The sequence below is a fragment of the Diachasmimorpha longicaudata genome, chromosome 9 (genome assembly GCF_034640455.1).
Source record: "Diachasmimorpha longicaudata isolate KC_UGA_2023 chromosome 9, iyDiaLong2, whole genome shotgun sequence".
Classification (NCBI taxonomy): Eukaryota; Metazoa; Arthropoda; class Insecta; order Hymenoptera; family Braconidae; genus Diachasmimorpha; species Diachasmimorpha longicaudata.
This window is the reverse complement of record NC_087233.1, coordinates 2980058-3005505: the sequence shown is the minus strand read 5'-3', so window position 1 is coordinate 3005505 and position 25448 is coordinate 2980058. Positions and strand designations below refer to the sequence as shown.

The 25448-nt window shown below is 36.4% G+C and overlaps 6 protein-coding genes across 6 annotated transcripts in view; 3 read left to right on the top strand and 3 right to left on the bottom strand.

Annotated features, from left to right (window-relative positions):
* Positions 1 to 862: 862 nt before the first annotated feature.
* Positions 863 to 2166, top strand: LOC135165935 (pleiotropic regulator 1-like). Its single transcript, XM_064127751.1, has one exon. The coding sequence runs from the start codon at positions 915 to 917 to the stop codon at positions 1992 to 1994; it is 1080 nt and encodes a 359-aa protein (XP_063983821.1). The 5' UTR covers positions 863 to 914; the 3' UTR covers positions 1995 to 2166.
* A 1996-nt stretch (positions 2167 to 4162) lies between these two features.
* LOC135165940 (protein BUD31 homolog) overlaps positions 4163 to 25448 on the bottom strand; it is a 23499-nt gene continuing 2213 nt past the window's right edge. The window contains exons 2-4 of the mRNA XM_064127759.1: positions 5268 to 5471; positions 4681 to 4803; positions 4163 to 4510 (exon numbers count right to left, since the gene is read on the bottom strand). Coding sequence (XP_063983829.1) covers positions 4293 to 4510; positions 4681 to 4803; positions 5268 to 5361 — 435 coding nt within the window. The 5' untranslated portion in view covers positions 5362 to 5471 and the 3' untranslated portion in view covers positions 4163 to 4292. The remainder of the gene's footprint in view (positions 4511 to 4680; positions 4804 to 5267; positions 5472 to 25448) is intronic.
* LOC135165936 (pleiotropic regulator 1-like) lies at positions 8840 to 11147 on the bottom strand. The gene has a single exon (XM_064127752.1). The coding sequence runs from the start codon at positions 10176 to 10178 to the stop codon at positions 9186 to 9188; it is 993 nt and encodes a 330-aa protein (XP_063983822.1). The 5' UTR covers positions 10179 to 11147; the 3' UTR covers positions 8840 to 9185.
* On the top strand, positions 13488 to 14969 carry LOC135166088 (pleiotropic regulator 1-like; the record flags this gene model as incomplete). The annotated part of the gene is made up of 2 exons (XM_064128061.1): positions 13488 to 13524; positions 13665 to 14969. Coding segments are annotated over 2 exons (1116 nt in total), but the record flags the coding sequence as incomplete, so codon positions are not given.
* On the bottom strand, positions 18824 to 19339 carry LOC135166087 (pleiotropic regulator 1-like). The gene has a single exon (XM_064128060.1). It carries the CDS (start codon positions 19337 to 19339, stop codon positions 18824 to 18826), a length of 516 nt encoding a protein of 171 aa, XP_063984130.1.
* On the top strand, positions 22402 to 23988 carry LOC135165941 (protein BUD31 homolog). Its single transcript, XM_064127760.1, has 3 exons — positions 22402 to 22698; positions 23166 to 23288; positions 23460 to 23988. Exons 1-3 carry the CDS (start codon positions 22605 to 22607, stop codon positions 23675 to 23677), a joined length of 435 nt encoding a protein of 144 aa, XP_063983830.1. The 5' UTR covers positions 22402 to 22604; the 3' UTR covers positions 23678 to 23988.

The following is a 25448-nucleotide window of genomic DNA, read 5'->3' as shown; positions in this document are numbered from 1 at the left end:
TTAGAACGTGATAGAACGATTTTTATCGGGAATTTTGAATTTAATGTTTGTCATTCGCAGCCCTGAACAATTGTAAATTTGGTTCGAAAAAACAGTATATTCACACTATTTGATGAATGATTGCGTGAGATTTTGAATTTCAAATAATTTTTTTTAAATTGAAAAGTCGAATTAACTTTGTGATTTTCCTCTGAAAAAATGTAGAGATTTGTTATTAATGATTTTAGGGAATATTCTGCGAGAAATAAATTTTGAAAAATAGAGATATTGGGTAAACTTCATATTTTGAGGGAGTGAGAAATTTTTTAGGAATATGGAGAATTTAAAAATGAATTTTTCTTGTTGGAAAATAGTCAGATAAATTTTATAATGAATTTAAAAACGTTTTGAAGTTTAGAAATTTTCAAGTTTTTGAATTCCTGAAAAATTTTTGGCAAAGGAAATTTGTAAAATTAGAAACAATTGGGAATTCTATAATTTTTCAAGTAATTTCGTGTTTAAGGACTTTATGAATTAATTATAAACTTTGTGGAAATCGATTTTAGCTTCAACAACTTTGTAAATTTCATAATTTAATAATTATCACACTTACATTACACTACACTACACTATTACACTTTACATTATTATTTCTATTTCCCATTAATTTATTGCTTGGGGCATACCCCATCTACGTCTGGCCCAACCCTTAATCCCATCATTAACTGGCCCAACTCTCAATCCCATCATCCCCTCCATTTCCTCCATCCCCTCCATGTTCTCCTTGTGTCCTCAGGTAAGGCTCTGAGTACTCTAACACCATTCTTGTTAATCAGTTAGATCCCGAACTTCACCGAGAGCACTGAGTCCATTCTAACATCAGAAATCTCTGTAGTAAGAATATTTAAAAGTTGAGTGAATTTGCCACCATCACAATGTTCTGCAGTGTTCAGCAGTCGTTCCAGCCAACGAACCAGCCATCAACGAACGCAGTGACTCTACCCATCAAAAAGTCTTCCACAATGGCCGCACCGAAATGTCACGCTCCCTGGAAGTTGTACCGAGTCATCAGTGGACATCAGGGATGGGTTCGCTGTTGTGCGGTGGAACCTGGCAATGAGTGGTTTGCCACAGGATCTGGGGATAGAGTGATAAAAATCTGGGATCTCGCTAGTGGCATTCTGAAAGTCTCCCTGACTGGACACATCAGTAGTGTCAGAGGTTTAGCAGTGTCTCGTAGGCATCCGTACTTATTTTCATGTGGCGAAGATGGACAAGTGAAATGCTGGGATTTAGAATACAACAAAGTAATTCGTCATTATCATGGACACCTGTCAGCCGTCTACTCCATGGCACTTCACCCAACAATCGACGTCCTGGTGACAGCTGGTCGAGACTCCACAGGACGAGTCTGGGACATACGAACGAAGACAAATATTCACACTCTGGTGGGACACACAAATACCGTCGCAAGTGTTATCTGTCAGGCATCCGAGCCCCAGATAATCACAGGAAGTCATGACTGCACCATCAGATTGTGGGATCTGGCTGCTGGTAGGACCAGGGTGACCCTGACTAATCATAAAAAGAGTGTGCGATCAGTGTGCTTTCATCCTACGCAAAATATGTTCGCTTCGGCTTCCCCCGACAACATTAGACAGTGGAAATGTCCTGATGGAACGTACCTTCAGAATTTATCTGGACACAATGCTATCGTCAATTGTCTGGCTGTTAATGAGGATGGAGTATTGGTCTCGGGGGCTGACAATGGCACGATGCACCTCTGGGACTGGAGGACTGGCTATAACTTCCAGAGACTGCAGGCCCCTGTACAGCCTGGCTCCATGGACAGTGAGGGTGGCATCTTCAGCGTCACGTTTGATATGTCTGGAACTAGGATGATCACCACTGAGGCGGATAAGACGATCAAGCTTTATAAGGAGGACGATACTGCCAACGAGGAGACACATCCGGTCAATTGGAGACCACATAACATTAAGCGAAGAAAATATTAATTCATAAGACATTTCTTTAGAGTATTTGTAATGTATAATTGTAAATAATTTTATAAATATAAGGGATTTTTATAAAGTATGGAATGACCATCAAAAACAAAATCTTGAGGCGTTCAAATTTATTTATAATGAGTTATTCGCTGTGCAGTTTGTATAAAAAATGAAAATAAATGAATATTATAATTGACGAGGACATTTCATTGGGTTTATAATTCCTCGTCGAGATGATAATTCTCTTCTGGGAAATGACCTGCTCTGACGGAGGCCGGCTTCACGAAGCCACCACATTTGGAGTTATTTGATTTTATGGAGATGTTTATAGCATTTTTTTCCAAGGATTACTTTTTATACTTTAATTTATTTATTAATTCTATCCGTTATTTTTTTATCATATTATTTGCTGGATATTCATTGAGATAATAAAATATTGATTTATATTATTATAATTCAATTGAATTATTATTCCAGTGCGATTATTTGAAAATAATTTTAATGAGGAAATGTTTCATTAATTGATTAATCGGTTTTACGAACTCAGGTTCAGGGACTCCTCTACTTTATTTTTTGAATTCTGTTCATTTGTTCATGTTATTCGCTATTTGTTTGCCAGTAAAATTGATTAATATTTACTGGGAGAAGAAAATATTTCACACCAACAGAATAATTTATTAATTTCAATTAATTCAATAACGAAGTGGTAAGAGGTTGTAAGTGACTCATCTCATTTTATCACTTCGTTACTAAATTATTTACAATTGATATTAATGATTGACAACTTAACGGAGATAAATATTGTTTATTCAATAAAAATTCCCTGACAGTTGCGTCAAATTTGTTAAAAATTGCACTTCGCTCCAAAATTCGATATGTTATATTGATTAAATATTCATCTCCGTGTTCCGTAACGTTAATTAAATTTAATAATTATCACAGATAATTGAATATCCGATGTCTTATTGGCTTTAAGAATAATTCCTTGGATTGCCACTTCAAAGAATTCACACAATGTTTGAATTTCAAGTAAAGAAAATGTCTCTTCAATTGGAGCTAATCGCCTCCATTCCACACCCCCATAAAACGCAAATTTCCTCAATTTCCTTTCTTCACAATTTTCACCCACCTCTAGTGCAATCCAGTCAACTCTAAGGTACGATATCTGAACTGGAGCTCGTAGAAGAAATCCATAGACAAATATTGAAGAGCAAAAAGTCGATTTCTACAATTGGAAGCATGAAAAATGAAGAGGACTCTGTCAGCCATGTGGATCACTATGAATTGCTAAGTGCAGACAGACAAATTGGAGGGTACATGAACCATTATTTATTCGAGAATTCAGTTGAACGGTGATTGAAGTGGAATGAAATTGAAGTGAATAAATTCACTCTTAATAATAAAATTGCATTTCATGCATCTCATAAATTCTTGGATTCTACAGCATTTTTTCAAAAAATGTATTTTTAGTAGAAACCATAGCTCCGAATGTAGTGATATTAGCAATAATAATAGCATTCCACTTCTCACAGAATAGCCACAGTGCCTTTCCTGGACGAGCTCCTCTACCTAAACTTCAAGGCGCCATCAAGAACACAACAAGTCAATGAACTACTCCACAGATTCTATAACATGGGAACGATCTTGCGACTAGGTCCAGTTCAGAAAACCGATGTAAATAAATTGACATATAATTGAGTTGACAAATAATCGGCAAATAATTGAGTTCAAGGTAATGAGAGAATGAGTAGATTTCAGAGCATTCGGTTAATCCCTTCGTCATTAGTTTTTACAAGTTCCAGCTCAAGCCCTAGGTGATGAGCTAGGGGAATTGCCTTATTATCAGAACTTGGAGGGAAAAGTGATTCTTTCAAGCGAAGGGGATCCCTGATGATTACTGCACTGGGCAAAATTTTCATGGATGGAGAGGAGAAACGTCCATTCTGGTGCCGGAATCATATTTACTATTATGAGAAGGGATAAAGAAACTTTACAAGTTAATATCGAATGTTCGGATGAGGCAGTCACTTATTATTGGAACGCTGAAACTCCACTCTCTTTCGGTGCCAGATTTTTACAATCGAAAAGGTGGAATGTAATGGTTAAATAAATTTTTAATGATTGAATAAATGTTAAGCGATTTTTCAAGTACAGAATTTATGTACCAAACAAAATGGTTTGTATTACTATAATAATGTGTCATTTATTCGTCAATTCTTATTCTTACTATTTACAAGAGTAATTGATTTATATACAACTGATAATTCCCAAGTCTTAAGATAACTATTAACTATAAATTCATTAAAATTAACCAGAACATCCCCGGCATCCACAGTGGATGCATTCAACCATTCTCCCTTCTTCAAGTTTGCCCTTTGGCACACGGCATATACAATTGGTCCCAAAGTTTGTATCTCTGGTTTGAATACAGGTGAGGCAGCACAAGTTTTCGTATCCCACTTTCTTCCATTTTGCAATGAGATTCTTGTCTGCTATTTTCTCGTTCAGACAGTAATCATATAACTCTGCAAATAATTTATGAATAACTGAATTAGATGTCGACAAGTGGATAACCATAAATAAACTTTTTTCAACGATAGAATGAAACGACTAACTTCGCAGGCACACGAAAATTCTTTATTGCCAATTTAATTGCCATACTTTACACGAAAATTTGATCAAAATATTCTCTTACCTCTGCTAATAGCCTTCCTTCTGTAGAATAGATCGTAAATATATCTGGATTTCTGGTGATGAATTTTGAATATGGGCCACAGAGATTCTTGTTTTCGTTTGCCTTCGTGTGGTTCGGTTTCGGCTGAAATCAAAGGTAAACATAATTCATAGTGATTTAAAAAAAAACATCAGCATTTTGCTTCATCATCAACATTTCGTAGTAGATCGTTGAAAATTAACTAAAAAATTCTATAGATATTTTAGGAACCTTCTTATTAGTTTTTTATCCAACTTGGACAAAAAAGAAATGAATATTAAAATGAGAACTGAGAAGACAGGAATCCATTTGGAGAAAAACCATTCACTCCTTTATCAGTAATAAGTCTACTTATTTATGAAAAATTCAATTATCCTCTGGATCCTGAACGTCTACTAGCTAGTTACTCACCTAATGTTTTGTGTTAAACAGTTGTTATTAGAAAGTTCGGACAAAAAAAAGTAAGTCAGTCGAGTTCTTCAATACCATCAACGAAAAAGTAATATATCTGTTAATAAAACCAGCAGAGATTCAACAGAATTGTATTCTCTCATCTTCTCAAAACATACCTTCTCTCATCTTCTGCTTCAATTCCTCCAGGGTCGGTTCAATCAGTTCCCAACCTTCTGGAGGTGATTTCTTACTGCTTCTCACGTTTGACATCTTCAAATACTATTTTTATATCACCAATCAATGTTTAACTGTCAACTGTATTCCAAGAGATTTCTGATATTGGAATGGACCCAGTGCACTCGGTGAAGTTCGGGATCTAACTGATTAACAAGAATGATGTTAGAGTACTCAGAGCCTTACCTGAGGACACAAGGAGAACATGGAGGGGATGGAGGAAATGTAGAAAATTCGTAGTGGCGCCAGGGTTAATGATGGGATTAAGAGTTGAGTCAAACGTAGTTGGGGTATACACCAGCTCCTCATTTAAGATTGGAAATATCATTTACAATCATAAAAATTAATTGGTCGGTATATATACAGGGTGTCCCAGAATTGCACGTCCAAACTTTAAACTTAAGTTGGGGGTGAAATTCTGGATGGAAAAGTCCTGAGCGACTTTTTGATCAGATGCACCCTCTTCAAGTTATTGAGGGTTGAAGTTGGACGAATCAGGGGCGTGGAATACACAGTCGCACGTCGGTGAGAAAAACATGCGAGTGTAGTGGTGTCCCCACCATACCGTACTACTCCCCTGCGGCGGCAGAAAGAGATGACTGGAGGCGGAGGGTAAGAGGAAGGGGAGGGAAATAAAAAAAATGAACACCCGCCCGCTACATAATAGTAGATTATGACATGAGGACGATAGGTGGAGGATTGTGAGAAGTGTGAAGTTTGCAGCACGAGGCGTGACAAGTCACAGTCGAGGCGAGCCGGAGGCTTCGCCCCCCCCCCCCCAGCGAAAAACAGAAATAGACTTGATTAAAAAAAAATTATTCTTTAGAAAAATACATAAACAATATCAACTAAAGAAAACGAATCTTAACGTTTTGCTTAGGTTCTATTGTCCATGGTTGTGTTCATCGAAAGAAGAAATCATACGATTGCAAAATTTATTCACATATAATACCACAAGTGGTTCAAAATTATCGAATATTTCCCGATAGATTCGTTGCAAACAAATGAAGGAGTCAAGTTTTTCAGGCTAAAAAATCACGAGTGCGAAGCACGAGTGATTTTTCCTGAAAAACTTGACGACTTCATTTGTATGCAGGGAACCTAGAGGGAAATATTCTATAATTTTGAAGCTCGAGTGGTATTCAGGGGATTATTTTTCCTATCCAAATTTCGGCCAAGAGAATTGTGCCATGACATGAAAAGAGGTTTATTTGGTTAAGTGTCGTTTGTTTACCAAAATATTCAAAAAATTATCGCATGTAATACCACAAGAGCTCCGAAATTATCGGATATTTCCCGATAGGTTCGTTGCAAACAAATGAACGTGTCAAGTTTTCCAGTTTAAAAATCACGAGCGCGAAGCGCGAGTGATTTTTCTGGAAAACTTGACGAGCTTATTTGTTTGCAGGGAACCTTGAGGGAAATATCAGATAATTTCGAAGTTCGAGTGGTATTCGGGGGATTATTTTTCCCATCCAAATCTTGGCCGATAGAATTGCACCATGAGACATAATTTTCAACGAATTGCCATTTAATCTGTCAGATACAATTGAGGGTTACTTCAACATTTGTTTTTTTTTTATATATATCAACATGCAAAATTTCCAGTGAAATTTCCAAGAATATCCGCTGAAATACCGTGTTGACTATACAAAATAACGTCGAATGGTGCAATCCTATTGGCCAAGATTTGGATGGGAAAAATAATCGCTGATATTCGAGGTAGGCTATACAAAATATCAACAAATGGTGCAATTCTATTGGCTGAAATTTGGGTGGGAAAAATAATCGCATATAATACCACAAGAGCTCCGAAATTATCGGATATTTCCCGATAGGTTCGTTGCAAACAAATGAACGTGTCAAGTTTTCCAGTTTAAAAATCACGAGCGCGAAGCGCGAGTGATTTTTCTGGAAAACTTGACGAGCTTATTTGTTTGCAGGGAACCTTGAGGGAAATATCAGATAATTTCGAAGTTCGAGTGGTATTCGGGGGATTATTTTTTGCATCCAAATCTTGGCCGATAGAATTGCACCATGAGACATAATTTTCAACGAATTGCCATTAATCTGTCAGATACAATTGAGGGTTACTTCAACATTTGTTTTTTTTTATATATATCAACATGCAAAATTTCCAGTGTAATTTTCAAGAATATCCGCTGAAATACCGTGTTGACTATACAAAATAACGTCGAATGGTGCAATCCTATTGGCCAAGATTTGGATGGGAAAAATAATCAAATTAATTATTTTTGAGGGTCAAAACTCGTGAAAATTTCGGAAAATCACTGAAATGATATTGTTTATCATATAAGAAAAGAAAAATCGAACGGTGCATTGAGGAATATATTTTTTTTAATTAAAAAACAATTTTGGGTTGTTGAAAGGTTCCGTATTTTTTCCATTTTTCAAATTTTTATCGACATTTTTAATCGAGGAATAGGGGGTGCCTAAAACTGCTTATCACTGTTAAAATTCCCTTATCCGTTATCTGTCCAATCCATCAGCGAATGGATGAGTAATATACCTCGATAAAAAATGAGGGACAGATTGTGAAAATTTCACTTCTGATTCCCTAATTGAGATATCGATCAAATAGTTTGAAAGCCATACGCAACAGTTTCTGGATCGAGTGGCTCAGGTCAGGGAAGCTTGACATTTGACCTACCAAGTTATCCCTCCCCCCCCCGCCGCTCTTTTAATTGAAAAAAATAAATATAGAAAATAAAATGATAAAACTCCTGGAAAATTATGAAAAAAAAAGATTTTATTTATTTCATTGAGCGAAAAGTAATTTTCATTGGGCGATTTCATCTGGATTCTCTGTAAACTACCCTGGGGAGTTCTGGAGGCAAGAGGGCAATACCAAAGTTTGGGGAGAAAATTGCTCAGTGAATTATGAAAATTAGTTGTTGAAAAAACTAATTATCCCAACGAAATAATGAATTTCCGGGACTAGTTGTTAGGTTCAACAAAATTGTTACGGAAATACAATAAACGAATTGCTTTTCATAATCCCCTAATTATGTGATTAGTATTTAATTTCGTTAACAAGTTGTTCGTAAATTTTAGTAATTGGTTGTTCATAATGATTAAATTATGAAATTTACAAAGTTGTTGAAGCTAAAATCGATTTCCACGAAGTTTATAATTATTTCATAAAGTCCTTAAACACGAAATTACTTAAAAAATTATAGAATTTCCAATTGTTTCTAATTTTACAAATTTCCTTGGCAAAAAAATTTTCAGGAATTCAAAAACTTGAAAATTTCTCGACTTCAAAACGTTTTTAAATTCATTATAAAATTTATCTGAATAAACAATATTTATCTCCGTTAGTAACGAAGTGATAAAATGAGATGAGTCACTTACAACCTCTTACCACTTAGTTATTGAATTAATTGAAATTAATAAATTATTCTGTTGGTGTGAAATATTTTCTTCTCCCAGTAAATATTAATCAATTTTACTGATAAACAAATAGCGAATAACATGAACAAATGAACAGAATTTAAAAAATAAAGTAGAGGAGTCCCTGAACCTGAGTTTGTAAAATCAAATAACTCCAAATATGGTGGCTTTGTGAAGCCGGCCTCCGTCAGAGCAGGTCATTTCCCAGAAGAAAATTATCATCTCGACGAGGAATTATAAATCCAATGAAATGTCCTCGTCAATTATAATATTCATTTATTTTCATTTTTTATACAAACTGCACAGCGAATAACTCATTATAAATAAATTTGAACGCCTCAAGATTTTGTTTTTGATGGTCATTCCATACTTTATAAAAATCCCTTATATTTATAAAATTATTTACAATTATACATTACAAATACTCTAAAGAAATGTCTTATGAATTAATATTTTCTTCGCTTAATGACATGTGGTCTCCAATTGACCGGATGTGTCTCCTCGTTGGCAGTATTGTCCTCCTTATAAAGCTTGATCGTCTTATCCGCCTCAGTGGTGATCATCCTAGTTCCAGACATATCAAACGTGACGCTGAAGATGCCACCCTCACTATCCATGGATCCAGGCTGTACAGGGGCCTGCAGTCTCTGGAAGTTATAGCCAGTCCTCCAGTCCCAGAGGTGCATCGTGCCATTGTCAGCCCCCGAGACCAATACTCCATCCTCATTAACAGCCAGACAATTGACGATAGCATTGTGTCCAGATAAATTCTGAAGGTACGTTCCATCAGGACATTTCCACTGTCTAATGTTGTCGGGGGAAGCCGAAGCGAACATATTTTGCGTAGGATGAAAGCACACTGATCGCACACTCTTTTTATGATTAGTCAGGGTCACCCTGCTCCTACCAGCAGCCAGATCCCACAATCTGATGGTGCAGTCATGACTTCCAGTGATTATCTGGGGCTCGGATGCTTGACAGATAACACTCGCGACGGTATTTGTGTGTCCCACTAGAGTGTGAACATTTGCTTTGGTTCGCATGTCCCAGACTCGTCCTGTGGAGTCTCGACCAGCTGTCACCAGGACGTCGATTGTTGGGTGAAGTGCCATGGAGTAGACGGCTGACAGATGTCCATGATAATGACGAATTACTTTATTGTATTCCAAATCCCAGCATTTCACTTGTCCATCTTCGCCACATGAAAATAAGTACGGATGCCTACGAGACACTGCTAAACCTCTGACACTACTGATGTGTCCAGTCAGGGAGACTTTCAGAACGCCACTAGCGAGATCCCAGATTTTTATCACTCTATCCCCAGATCCTGTGGCAAACCACTCATTGCCAGGTTCCACCGCACAACAGCGAACCCATCCCTGATGTCCACTGATGACTCGGTACAACTTCCACTGAGCGTGACATTTCGGTGCGGCCATTGTGGAAGACTTTTTGATGAGTAGAGTCACTGCGGTTGTTGATGGCTGGTTCGTTGGCTGGAACGACTGCTGAACACTGCGATGGTGGCAAATTCACTCAACTTTTAAATATTCTTACTACAGAGATTTCTGATCTTAGAATGGACTCAGTGCTCTCGGTGAAGTTCGGGATCTAACTGATTAACAAGAATGATGTTAGAGTACTCAGAGCCTTACCTGAGGACACAAGGAGAACATGGAGGGGATGGACGAAATGGAGGGGATGGAGGAAATGCAGAAAATTCGTAGTGGCGCCAGGGTTAATGATGGGATTAAGAGTTGGGCCAGACGTAGTTGGGGTATACACCAGCTCCTCATTTAAGATTGGAAATATCATTTACAATCATAAAAATTAATTGGTCGGTATATATATATATAAATATTAAAAATCCGTTATAACTTAATCTAAATTTCAATATCTCGTTATGTGGTTGTTTCATTTTTTTTTATCAGCTCTAATTAAAATTATTTCAATAGAGAAAATAAGTAAGAAAATAATTATACTACGATTCATCATTGGGATTCAAAATACATTAAAAGGTCTGAATTCTAAATTTTTAATTCTAAAGTCTAAATAACACGGAGTATCAATTGTTATTTTTATAAGGGAGTAGTACTTCTTCTGGTTCTGATGCGGTTGGAACGTCTCAGCTGGAGTGTAAGTTCGTAATCCGATTACGCTAGACGGTCAAGCGCGCGGGGGAAATTTAAAATTGGCTCCCACGTTTTCAATCAATTATTCATTGATTATTCGTATTTTAATGCTGCTTATTTGGGTATCAATAGATGATTTATTTGAATAGTTGATTGGTAACTTTTATTGTTAATTAGTGAAAATGGGTTAATATTGAAGAGGAATGAAGTTCTGATCTAAAAATGTGCGAATCACAATCCGGAACCGGACTTTTTGGGTATTAAGTCGAGATGGAGAGGGTTTACGAGGAAACCTTTGAGAATATTTTTTGTGGAGAATTGCGTCAGCTGCGAAGAAGGTTTTATGACTTTTTTTGATAGGATGAATCTTTAATGAGATTATTGCACTTTGATGACGTGCGAAAAAATTGCAGATTGGAGACTGATGAATTTTCTGTTGGAAGAGGAAATTGTTAATTGATATTTTTCTCAATAATGAGTGGTTTTTATGAAAAATGTCACTCTACATTTTTTACAGAGAATTTCCTTGGCTACAATAAATGCTGAGAGCAATTTTTTGATAAAACCTCTGAGTGCCCAGATAATTCTCGATTTTTAAATACGTAAACAGGAAAATTTCCTTGAGACGTGGATTCGTTTGATTTTCCCCTCGACTACTTTCAAATTTATCTCACTAATGAATCACTTTAAGAAAAAATTTCATATTACTTCATTTGTAGAGAATTTCCTCGGCTACAAAAAAGGTCGTGTCATTTTATTACATCAGAGTGCGCGTTTTCGAGATAATCGCAATTTTCAATTAGACGAATAATCGTTTTCTACTGTTTGCCCATTTTTTTATATTATTGCTCGGCTTGACGTGGCTAGGTGTAAGTACAAGGTTTATGACCTCTACAGACTATTGTAAACGCCTAGTTAAATGATTAATTGAACAACATTCACTCCACGCAACTTTTCCGTACAAATATTTAATCATCGAATTTTTTCGCGATCAAAATCTCTTTGCAATCAAAATATTCTCAGTAGTAATACCCCAAGACCTTCAAAATTATCGGATATTTCCCGAGAGTTTCGTTGCGTAGCAACGAGAGGGATAAGGTTCGCAGGTTAAAAAACCCGAGCGCGAAGCGCGAGGGTTTTTCTGCGAATCTTATCCCGATCGGTGCTACGCAGGGAAACTGGAGGGAAATATCCGATTAATTTTGAAGGTCGAGGGGTATTTGGCTGGATTATTTTTTTCATTCCAATTGCAAACAATTAAATGTGTGGCATTTCACGTCATATAGTATGGTTTTTCACTCGTAGTTGTGGCTTCTCCAGCGTATATTCTCTGTCTGCACAAAATGCAGAGAATTGTTTCCAAATTGTGGCTTTTGTCTTCACTGTATTATTGGGAACATTATTTTTGATTTTTTGACCAATAATCTCCAAGGATTCTCCTCCAAATCTGCTCATGTGGAGGTAAAGTCTTTGAACTTGATTTTTTGTAATGACAATTTTGGGGTTTGAAACGCGTACAAATTGTTTATCGGATATTTTCATTGCTTAGCAACAAACAGGGAAATATCCGAAAAATATCCGAAGTAAAACTCTCTTACTTGTACCACGTGACGGGAAATGCCACCATTTGATTGGTTGAAATTGGGATGAAAAAAATAATCACATATAATACCACAGTTGGTTCAAAATTATCGAATATTTCCCGATAGATTCGTTGCAAACAAATGAACGTGTCAAGTTTTCCAGTTTAAAAATCACGAGCGCGAAGCGCGAGTGATTTTTCTGGAAAACTTAACAAGCTTATTTGTTTGCAGGGAACCTTGAGGGAAATATCAGATAATTTCGAAGTTCGAGTGGTATTCGGGGGATTTATTTTTGCATCCAAATGTTGGCCGATAAAATTGCACCATGAGACATAATTGTCAACGAATTGCCATTTAATCTGTCAGATACAATTGAGGGTTACTTCAACATTTGTTTTTTTTTATATATATCAACATGCAAAATTTCCAGTGAAATTTCCAAGAATTTCCGCTGAAATACCGTGTTGGCTATACAAAATAACGTCGAATGGTGCAATCCTATTGGCCGAGATTTGGGTGGGAAAAATAATCGCTGATATTCGAGGTAGGCTATACAAAATATCAACAAATGGTGCAATTCTATTGGCTGAAATTTGGGTGGGAAAAATAATCAGATAAATTTTATAATGAATTTAAATACGTTTTGAAGTTTAGAAATTTTCAAGTTTTTCAATTCCTGAAAAATTTTTGGCAAAGGAAATTTGTAAAATTAGAAACAATTGGGAATTCTATAATTTTTCAAGTAATTTCGTGTTTAAGGACTTTATGAATTAATTATAAACTTCGTGGAAATCGATTTTAGCTTCAACAACTTTGTAAATTTCATAATTTAATAATTATCACACTTACATTACACTACATTACACTACACTACACTATTACACTTTACATTATTATTTCTATTTCCCATTAATTTATTGCATGGGGCATACCCCAACTACGTCTGGCCCAACTCTTAATCCCATCATTAACTGGCCCAACTCTTAATCCCATCATTAACTGGCTCAACTCTTAATCCCATCATCCCCTCCATTTCCTCCATCCCCTCCATGTTCTCCTTGTGTCCTCAGGTAAGGCTCTGAGTACTCTGACATCATTCTTGTTAATCAGTTAGATCCCGAACTTCACCGAGAGCACTGAGTCCATTCTAAGATCAGAAATCTCTGTAGTAAGAATATTTAAAGGTTTAGTGAATTTGCCACCATCGCAGTGTTCCGCAGTGTTCAGCAGTCGTTCCAGCCAACGAACCAGCCATCAACGAACGCAGTGACTCTACCCATCAAAAAGTCTTCCACAATGGCCGCACCGAAATGTCACGCTCCCTGGAAGTTGTACCGAGTCATCAGTGGACATCAGGGATGGGTTCGCTGTTGTGCGGTGGAACCTGGCAATGAGTGGTTTGCCACAGGATCTGGGGATAGAGTGATAAAAATCTGGGATCTCGCTAGTGGCATTCTGAAAGTCTCCCTGACTGGACACATCAGTAGTGTCAGAGGTTTAGCAGTCTCTCGTAGGCATCCGTACTTATTTTCATGTGGCGAAGATGGACAAGTGAAATGCTGGGATTTAGAATACAACAAAGTAATTCGTCATTATCATGGACACCTGTCAGCCGTCTACTCCATGGCACTTCACCCAACAATCGACGTCCTGGTGACAGCTGGTCGAGACTCCACAGGACGAGTCTGGGACATTCGAACAAAGGCGAATATTCACACTCTGGTGGGACACACAAATACCGTCGCAAGTGTTATCTGTCAGGCATCCGAGCCCCAGATAATCACAGGAAGTCATGACTGCACCATCAGATTGTGGGATCTGGCTGCTGGTAGGAGCAGGGTGACCCTGACTAATCATAAAAAGAGTGTGCGATCAGTGTGCTTTCATCCCACACAAAATATGTTCGCTTCTGCTTCCCCGGACAACATCAAACAGTGGAAATGTCCTGATGGCACATACACTCAGACTTTATCCGGACACAATGCCATTGTCAATTGTCTTGCTGTTAATGAGGATGGAGTATTGGTCTCGGGGGCTGACAATGGCACGATGCACCTCTGGGACTGGAGGACGGGCTATAACTTCCAGAGACTGCAGGCCCCTGTACAGCCTGGCTCCATGGACAGTGAGGGTGGCATCTTCAGCGTCACGTTTGATATGTCTGGAACTAGGATGATCACCACTGAGGCGGATAAGACGATCAAGCTTTATAAGGAGGACAATACTGCCAACGAAGCGACACATTCGGTCAGTTGGAGACCACATGTCATTAAGCGAAGAAAATATTAATTCATAAGACATTTCTTTAGAGTATTTGTAATGTATAATTGTAAATAATTCTATAAATATAAGGGATTTTTATAAAGTATGGAATGACCATCAAAAACAAAATCTTGAGGCGTTCAAATTTATTTATAATGAGTTATTCGCTGTGCAGTTTGTATAAAAAATGAAAATAAATGAATATTATAATTGACGAGGACATTTCATTGGATTTATAATTCCTCGTCGAGATGATAATTCTCTTCTGGGAAATGACCTGCTCTGACGGAGACCGGCTTCACGAAGCCACCACATTTGGAGTTATTTGATTTTGTGGAGATGTTTATAGCATTTTTTTCCAAGGATTACTTTTTATACTTTAATTTATTTATTAATTCTATCCGTTATTTTTTTATCATATTATTTGCTGGATATTCATTGAGATAATAAAATATTCATTTATATTATTATAATTCAATTGAATTATTATTCCAGTGCGATTATTTGAAAATAATTTTAATGAGGAAATGATTCATTAATTGATTAATCGAGATACGCGGGAGCGTATCGGCAAAGTATATATTTCGAAACCTCGAATAAATAGGCCGAGTGCTCGCAAGTATCTATACACGACATATCTATACACGACACAACTACCCCTTCCACTACCTCCAAAACTAATTTCCGTAACTGAGTGAAAACGCGGCAATTTGCAGCAAAAATACACTTAGTTACATTACCTAAACCGCCTATGCTATATTCATTTATGTCAAGTTTTTCCGAATTAAACGCCTGATTAAAAAGATCCGCGCATAGCAACGGATTTTTTTACATATTTTCCACGGTCCGATTATCTCAGAATGAAACGGTCAGATTTTTGTTCAACAGTTGACAGCATTTGTTTCCTACGGGCGCTGTGTGGTCGGTTCGCAATCAGCGACGCGCGCGAGAAATGAGAGGTTGGCAAAAGTGTCGTGGACCTAGAGATCGTCGAAAATGAACTCTTCAAAATAATTCAAATTTATCAGTCGACGACTTAAGGGGTTATTCTCATGTGAACGCCTATATTTTACCACTTTTTCGGAATTTTTTTTTTATGCGACAACAAACTTCAATCATGTTGATTTTTCAATATATTTTTATTTGTATTTTGAAATATACGAAAAAAATTTTTTTTTACGTTTTTTACATTTTTAACATATATTTTTTTAAAGTCAAAGTAGTCCCCAACAAAAAAAGGTAGTTCACTGGTCAAGGTGATAGCGGCTGTTCATGTTGTCTGACATAAAAAAATCGAATGGATTATTATTCAGTAGATCTGTGGCTATCGTCCCTACCAAATATAATCAATTTCATTAAAAACAAAAAAAAATATCGAACTTCAAAAAAAAAATCACGAAAATCTCCTTCTTTTTCGTTACAAATCGTTTAAAAAAAATATGAAGATATTGTCGAAAATAAACAATTGTGGTAGGGACGATAACTATAAATGAGTAGAAGAACATATGTAAATTTTAAAGCAATCGGTTGAATACTTTTTCTTGTAGGACCTTGACCGTTTCAGAAAATGATGATTCGAGAAAAACGCGTTTAAAGTTGAAAGCCTGGTAGACAATCGCTTACGACACGTCGGCGACTATGAGCTGTAACTTATCAAATACTATGAATTTTGGTCTGAATTTTTCACAGCATGTTTTCAATAGGTTTTACTGTCAAAATATAAAAAAAAAAAAATCGATTTTTTGAAGTGCTCACATGAGAATAACCCCTTAATTGTTACCCTCAAATTATGCAAATTATCAATAACTTGTATTTTTTTCTTCTGGTAATTCAGTACAAGAAGTAACGATTTTAGTTTCCATATAACGTGAGCATGAAAACAAGAACGAAAGGAAGAGAGAGTGAGAGATGCGACCAATCGAATTCTGTCCAGGTTTATTTTTGTACGATAACAGTTATTAGGATTAAATAAGACTTGCTTATATTTGTATTTAAATGTGCTTGAGCAATTTCTTTAGCTTGATGATATAATCAATTTTTTTCACGTTAAGACGAGCTAGGACACGAATTTATTATTATTCTTCCACAATTTTTCAACTTGATTTTTCTAATTTTAAATTAATTGGCGAACATAACATATAGGCATTTACTAAATTCATCCAGTGATCAGCAGAAGCTATCACACTGGATGAATCCTGAAACGCGAGCAGTTGAGACAACCGTTTAATTTTAGATTAGAGAGAATCAGATCTGGTTTGGTTAATGGAACTATTGGAGTTGTAACAGCAGTTACTAAATCCGTTAATAAGGCAGCAGAATATATAAATTCTATAACCGTTCGCCTAGAATCGGGGAAAGAATACGAAATTGAACGTATCGACGTAAAATTCGAAATCATGAGTGGAGCTTACATATCGAGACGACAGTTTCTCATCTGTTTGAGCTATGGATTTACAATTCATAAGAGTCAAGGCTTGAGTTTACACCTTGCTGTTATGGATGTGGGACAAACCATATTTTCTTCTGGCCAAACGTACGTCGCTCTTACACGAGTAACTACATTGGGAGGCGGCCATTTGATCAATTTCGATCCATCTTCGGCAAAAGCTTCCATTACGGCCATTGAAGAATACAATAGACTTGGGGCAAAATACAGACCTGATATGAAACAAATACCTCTGCCTGATAAATATTGACCGAAGGTATGGGACACCCAGTGGGCTTTTGAAATTGGTTCAAATGATGAGACGAATGTAGAAAATAAACAAGTCGATATAAGTTCGTCTATCTGTGGGCTATGCAATTCTGCCGGTGGTGCCAGTTATGCTAATGCAGTAATTCAATGCATATTTCGGTCCCTCGTAATACGCCAAGTACTGTTGCTCACCCCCGAAGATGAGCACTCAGTAATAAATGAATTATTGAAAAAATACATAGAAGGCTCTGAAGTTTTGAATGCAAGTGCACTCATACAATTCGTCGATGATAAATTTTCTCTTGATAACGAGCAGGATCCCGTAATCTTTCTGGAGCGTTTATGTGACCAAGTGCGTGATTTACAACAAAATTTAAAACATGAATTTACTCATCTTGATCAATGTAAAGTATGTAATTATATGAAAACTTCAAAAGAGAATAATATTGTTTTGAGTTTATCATTTAATAACATCAAAGAACCAGTGTCCTTAGATGATTTGATCAAAAGATCACTGTCATGTTGGTACGACGTTTCACAACATTGTGATAATTGTGGACATGTCACTGATGCTTCACGAAAAACATGCTTAAGTAGTAGCTGCGGGGTACTTATTGTAAAATTGAACATTTTTTCGTTCAATAAAAAGGATGTTAAACAAAAAATCAGCAGTTGGAAACTTAAAGCAGTTCCAACAACTATAGTTAAAATCTGTGGTGATCCATATTCCGTCCATAGTGCCGTGTTACATGGCAAAATCGGAAAAAACCACCACTATATTAGTCTGCTTAGGGATAAGAAAACCGAATGGATAAAAACAGACGATACAAACATTGCCAAAATGCGATGGTCGAAAAATTCTAAGGATGTCTATCTTTTATTTTTAGAACGGAGCAAATTTAAGTAATAGTAAGACTCTCATTCGATAGTAGCTTGGGTAGTGGAGGTATGAAATCTCTTGCCCATTTTGAAAAAATGCTTGAAATCCGCCAAAAAACAAAAACAAAACATGTTTTTGTAAAAAAATGCGCCAAGCATATATTTCGATGTTGTTCATTTGAAAAACAAAATTGAAAAAAAACTTAAAACAACAATTACTTAAAAAGTGAAGCCACAATTATGGAAATTTGAAAAAACTACAGAAATAACAAAAGACGCCAAGCTGATTGATTGAATTTACCAGTGGAGAAAGCTGGTGATAATAGGAGTCCTTAAACCCTTTTTGAGTTCTCTATGAATATTTTGGCTAAGACGAGTACCATAATATCCTACAAAGGACATCGCAGTCAATTCAAATACTCGACTCAAATCGAAAGGGGTAAAAAGTCCTTTGTGAATCAAAAAATTATGTCCTGATGGAACGTACCTTCAGAATTTATCTGGACACAATGCTATCGTCAATTGTCTGGCTGTTAATGAGGATGGAGTATTTGACTTCCTGTGATTATCTGGGGCTCGGATGCCTGACAGATAACACTTGCGACGGTATTTGTGTGTCCCACCAGAGTGTGAATATTTGCCTTTGTTCGTATGTCCCAGACTCGTCCTGTGGAGTCTCGACCAGCTGTCACCAGGACGTCGATTGTTGGGTGAAGTGCCATGGAGTAGACGGCTGATAGATGTCCATGATAATGACGAATTACTTTGTTGTATTCCAAATCCCAGCATTTCACTTGTCCATCTTCGCCACATGAAAATAAGTACGGATGCCTATGAGAGACTGCTAAACCTCTGACACTACTGATGTGTCCAGTCAGGGAGACTTTCAGAATGCCACTAGCAAGATCCCAGATTTTTATGACTCCATCCCCAGACCCTGTGGCAAACCACTCATTGCCAGGTTCCACCGCACAACAGCCAACCCATCCCTGATGTCCACTGATGACTCGGTACAACTTCCAGGGAGCGTGACATTTCGGTTCGGCCATTGTGGGAGACTTTTTGATGGGTAAAGTCAGCAGTATCCTATTAGCCGCAAAAAAACGATTTTTGCACAAAAAAAACTTATAGAATCGTTTGTACTTCGTTAGCAGGTGATTGTACCTTCGTTTTTAACGTGTAAGAGTTGATTATTCTTTTTTAATTCATTAATCAAAATAATGCGTGAAGTTAGCCGTAGCAGTAATAGGATACTGCTACCCGGCCACGCGTTGCTGTGGCTAAGGTTTTTGTTATATTACATTGTACTGAAATGTTTAGGAGGAACGGTAGGAGAACATCAGTCAGGGTGATCACCATGCTTTTTTACCTAGATGCCATTTGTAAAAAAATATGGCGACCTCCATGACAGATTTTCTACTACCGTAGCCCCTTAGTACAATGAAATTAATATATACGAACGAAGACATTAAAGCTGGTATAAAAATCCACTGGATTGGGATTTGAAAGGGAAGGGCTTTCAAGACGATTAATTAAAATTTTCGTGCAGCTGATATTAAGCCGAAATCAATACAAAAGAATTAATTTTAAAATTTATTATTATTTTTATTTAATTTTGTAACAAATGAGTATATTACAAAGTTGTTAGTAAATAACATGTAACACTTAAACTTATGAATGAGGTAGGCAGAGCAGGGAGTCTTAAATCCTTAACAATAATATTTATTATTTTGAATTATAAATACTTTTAATTTAATTTAGCACTAACCGGTGCACAATATTTTTGGTTAACCTGTCTTTAGCTAACCCAAATAGATTCGACGGTTTTCCTACACGTGAACATGCAACATATAGTTGCCCATGGGAAAAACATGGATTTTCCAAATTTAAACCACAAATGGACATTGTTTTGCCTTGAGACTTATTTATAGACATGGCAAAAGCTAAACGAATTGGAAACTGTAGCCTTCTGAACGGTATGGTAGAATCTGACCACTCCCTCGCGGCCTTTTCAATCGGCTATATTTTTTTTTCATCATTTTTTTTTAAGTGAAAACTTCTTATGGCGCGTTGGGCACTTTTGCGGGTGAGCATTTTCTCGTGAACTCGCGACAGATGAGATTTTTTAATTAGTATACGCATAGGTATATATGAGCTGTTTCTTTCTTCCGCTGGGGAAACAACTTCCTGTTTTAGCAACAGTTACATTAAAAGAATACAAGTTTGGCGCTAGCGTTTAAAAAGGCGCTGCATTTAAAGTTTGAAGTTGATAAATTTCTACAAAATTACATGAAATCTCGAAATTTTGGGGAATTAGGAAAATTATCAGTATGCTCATTTCAGCTAAGAATTAAAAATTATCGGAAAGCCGGAAAAGTAGGAAAACCTGAAAAATCGAAAATATACTCGTTTTATTAGAGAATTTTACTAGGGACGTGAATCGACGATCGGAAATTCGGATGGTCGGAAAAAATATATATGCTACGATTATAGCTTTAAAAAAATCTACATTTTTATTTTTGATTATAGATTTGTCTTGAAAATGGATGCGGTTTTATATGAAGAATTTGATTTAACGATGTCCAATGATTGCAATCTTAGCACAAAAAAATACTAAACTACTAGTGATGCAGTATTCAAAAGAAATATAAATAAATTTAAATCAAAATTGGTCATTTCACACTTTAGTTGCCATAGACCTATTGTTTCAGTTTTAGAATTTGATGAAAATGCTGATAATGATGATGTAAGAGTTGTTGAAATTACGGATGAGAATTGATAAATTTCGTATTTACTATTGACTAATATTTACTCATTTAAATAAAACCACTTCCTTCGAATATAGTTTCTATATTATTATACTTCATGTCCATTCAAAAAGTGCCCACATTGCTTTGATAAACTTGATTTTTTATGTACAATTTCTCATGTCGCGAGCGCACCTAAAAATGCTCACCCAAAAAAGTGCCCAACGCGCCATAAGTTCAAGTTTTCACTTCTGCCTGCACTCCCGGAGTGCAACGAGTTTTTTTCATTCCCAATTTGACACGTGGTATGTTATATTCTGACGTGTCCTCAAGGCTCCTGCGTAGCCGCAGATACGACAATTTGAAGGTGAAAATTGAATTGAGAGATCAATCATCATTTTATACTTGAAAATATGTCAGTCGAGGTGGTCAGTACATGATCGTAAATCAACCGGTTCGGATGCGTCATCCAAATCTAAGGAAAATTCAACTGGAATTCCATCTGGAAACTCAACACTAATTTAATTGGGAACATCAACCGGCAATTCAACATACAGTCCATTAAATAATTAAATATCGAAGAATTTTACCATCGGAGTGCACACCAGTGTATATATTGATAAATAAAAGAGGAATCTCAATGAAACCAAGTGTGGAAAATTATCTACCTTCCCGAACTTCCCCACTCACCATCCCATCCAGCCCAACCATCAAACGGAACATCATAATTTAAACACCCCCCCCTGGGGATAAATGAAATTACTGAGTAAAAATTTGAAATAAGTCGGATTAATTTCAAGATCCCCAACAAAAAAGATTTTTAACAAGGCTTAAAAAATATATTACTAAAGTTTATAACACGAGATAAAATTTATCGCATAAGTCTTTTCAACCGACAATTTTTTTCATAATTTTTTAATTTAGTTATTTTGACACATGTCACGCTACATTCTAACGTGTCAAGGATTCTCAGTGTCGGTAAATACTCCCGGTAGAGGAAAAAAAAGACAAATATCTACACCATACAATGACGCCCTTCAAAATTACTTTCCCGCTGAGAAACGAAATTATGGGGCAATAGTTGGCGGCAACTTTTAATGAGCTGAAGGAATTTGCGGGTCAAATATCACAGGTCAACTGCAGTGGGTGAAACTAAAAAATCGCCTCAGGGAAAAAAAACTTTTAACGAGAATGAGAAAAAAAAAACAACGAAATTTTATCACATAAGTTAATTGTCCACGGAATTGATGGTCGGGGTTTTCTCCACCGTCTTCGCTGCCTCTCACGTCAACTACTGTCGCCAACTGAGAGTGGGGAACTGGCGGTTGGGGTGGGGGGTGTGCGCCCGGCGGAAGGGGGAAGTGTAAAGACAGTGACGCACCAGTAGTACGACGCGGTGGACGTGAAACAGTAGTAGATACGCACGTACAACGAGTGTGAGAAAAATCTAATCTTAGTTTGGACGCACAACCTCAAATTCGCAGCCTCTGAACGCATTTTTATTTACTTACGTGTGTTTTTGTAGACAGTTAAACATTGATTAGTGATATAAAAGTAGTATTTGAAGATGCCAAAAGTGAGAAGGAGTAAGAAATCACCTCCAGAGGGTTGGGAACTGATTGAACCGACTCTGGAGGAATTGGAGCAGAAGATGAGAGAAGGTATGTTTTGAGAAGATGAGAGAATACAATTCTGTTGAATCTCTGCTGGTTTTAGTAACAGATATATTACTTTTTCGTTGATTGTATTGAAGAACTCGACTGACTTACTTTTTTTTGTCTGACCTTTCCAATAAAAACTGTTTAACCCAAAATATTATTTGAGTAACTAGCTAGTAGACGTTCAGGATCCAGAGGATGATTGAATTTTTCATAAATAAGTAGACTTATTACTGATAAAGGAGTGAATGGTTTTTCTCCAAATGGATTCCTGTCTTCTCAGTTCTCATTTTAATATTCATTTCTTTTTTGTCCAAGTTGGATAAAAAACTAATAAGAAGGCTCCTAAAATATCTATAGAATTTATTAGTTAGTTTTCAACGATCTACTACGAAATGTTGACGATGAAGCAAAATGCTCATGTTTTTTTTTAAATCACGAGGAATTCCAATGTTTACATTTGGTTTCAGCCGAAACAGAACCACACGAAGGCAAAAGAAAACAAGAATCTCTGTGGGCGATATTCAAAATTCATCACCACAAATCGAGATATATTTACGATTTATTCTACAAAAGGAAGGCTATTAGCACAGGTAAGAGAATATATTGATCAAATTTTCGTAAAGTATGACTTCAATTATATTGGCAATAAAGAATTTTCGTGTGCCTGCGAAGTTAGTCGTTTCATTCTATCGTTGAAAAAAGTTTATTTACGGTTATCCACTTGCCGACATCTAATGCAGTTATTCATAAATTATTTGCAGAGTTATATGATTACTGTCTGAACGAGAAAATTGCAGACAAGAATCTCATTGTAAAATGGAAAAAAGTGGGATACGAGAACTTGTGCTGCCTCCGCTGCATTCAAACCAGAGATACAAACTTTGGGACGAATTGTATATGTCGTGTACCAAAGGGCAAACTTGAAGAAGGGAGAATCGTTGAATGCATCCACTGTGGATGCCGAGGATGTTCTGGTTAATTTTAAGGAATTTATAGTTATCCTAAGACGTGGGAATTATCAGTTGTATCTAAATCAATTACTCTTGTAAATAAATGACACATTATTATAGTAATACAAACCATTTTGTTTGGTACATAAATTCTGTACTTGAAAAATCGCTTAACATTTATTCAATCATTAAAAATTTATTTAACCATTACATTCCACCTTTTCGACTGTAAAAATCTGGCACCGCAAGAGAATGGAGGTTCAGCGTTCCAATAATAAATGACTGCCTCATCCGAACATTCGATATTAACTTGTAAAGTTTCTTTATCCCTCCTCATAATAGTAAATATGATTCCGGCACCAGAATGGACGTTTCTCCTCTCCATCCATGAAAATTTTCCCCAGTGCAGTAATCATCAGGGATCCCCTTCGCTTGAAAGAATCACATTTCCCTCCAAGTTCTGATAATAAGGCAATTCCCCTAGCTCATCACCTAGGGCTTGAGCTGGAACTTGTAAAAACTAATGACGAAGGGATTAACCGAATGCTCTGAAATCTACTCATTCTCTCATTACCTTGAGCTCAATTATTTGATTGGCGTCTATGGGGGCATCACGGGAAAATACCGCACTGGCGTGATCGTTAATTTTCTCTGAGACTGTACCATTATTCGTGGTCATGTAATCCTCATTGTCGAAGGACCAACAAAAGGAAATACAGTCAAATGATTGAATTGCTGGCGATAAAAGCACTTGTGATGAATTTTCCAATATTTTTCAAAGTATTTAACGGGTTTGTTTTTTCTTGTAAAAACCATTTCAACCAAAAAATTGTTCAATTATTTATTTCAGATAATTTTTTTACTAATTAACAAAGCTTCCCCAGAAATGAATTATTCAAATTGAATAAATTGATTATTAAATTCCCATGTCATCTAGCATAGTTGGCCACTGATGTTTTGGTGATTCTCATTCAACTCCAAGCTGGCTCCATCGATTGAATTCCAACTCTGAGAGTAATCGGACGATTAATCTCGACATTCTTAACAAAGTAAGACTCCTCACTCCCCTCGTAGATTGTCGCTAATTCATTGGAGGTGGGATCAAGGACCAAGGCTCTCCAAATGCTCTTTGCAGAACGTAAATGTGATCCTCAAAAGCATATTCAGAATCAGCGGTGCCCCACTTGACAAATACTGAGCCCGGTTTTTCTTCTACATCGGTTTTCTGAACTGGACCTAGTCGCAAGATCGTTCCCATGTTATAGAATCTGTGGAGTAGTTCATTGACTTGTGTTCTTGATGGCGGCTTGAACCATTAATATGAATTGTAAATAATTTAGTAACGAAGTGATAAAATGAGATAAGTCACTTACAACCTTTTACCACTTCGTTATTGAATTAATTGAAATTAATAAATTATTCTCTTGGTGTGAAATATTTTCTTCTCTCAGTAAATATTAATCAATTAATGAATCATTTCCTCATTAAAATTATTTTCAAATAATCGCACTGGAATAATAATTCAATTGAATTATAATAATATAAATCAATATTTCATTATCTCAATGAATATCCAGCAAATAATATGATAAAAAAAATAACGGATACAATTAATAAATAAATTAAAGTATAAAAATTAATCCTTGGAAAAAAAATGCTATAAACATCTCCATAAAATCAAATAACTCCAAATATGATGGCTTCGTGAAGCCGGCCTCCGTCAGAGCAGGTCATTTCCCAGAAGAGAATTATGATCTCGACGAGGAATTATAAATCCAATGAAATGTCCTCGTCAATTAT

Excerpts from the sequence above, each read along its gene's own strand:
- LOC135165935 (XM_064127751.1), top strand. The coding sequence starts at position 915 with ATGTTCTGCAGTGTTCAGCAGTCGTTCCAGCCAACGAACCAGCCATCA.
- LOC135165936 (XM_064127752.1), bottom strand. The coding sequence starts at position 10,178 with ATGGCCGCACCGAAATGTCACGCTCAGTGGAAGTTGTACCGAGTCATC.
- LOC135166087 (XM_064128060.1), bottom strand. The coding sequence starts at position 19,339 with ATGGCCGAACCGAAATGTCACGCTCCCTGGAAGTTGTACCGAGTCATC.
- LOC135165941 (XM_064127760.1), top strand. The coding sequence starts at position 22,605 with ATGCCAAAAGTGAGAAGGAGTAAGAAATCACCTCCAGAGGGTTGGGAA. Across the intron at positions 22,699-23,165 it reads GGAGCAGAAGATGAGAGAAG|CCGAAACAGAACCACACGAA; the intron begins GTATGTTTTGAG and ends ATTTGGTTTCAG. Across the intron at positions 23,289-23,459 it reads AAGGAAGGCTATTAGCACAG|AGTTATATGATTACTGTCTG; the intron begins GTAAGAGAATAT and ends AATTATTTGCAG.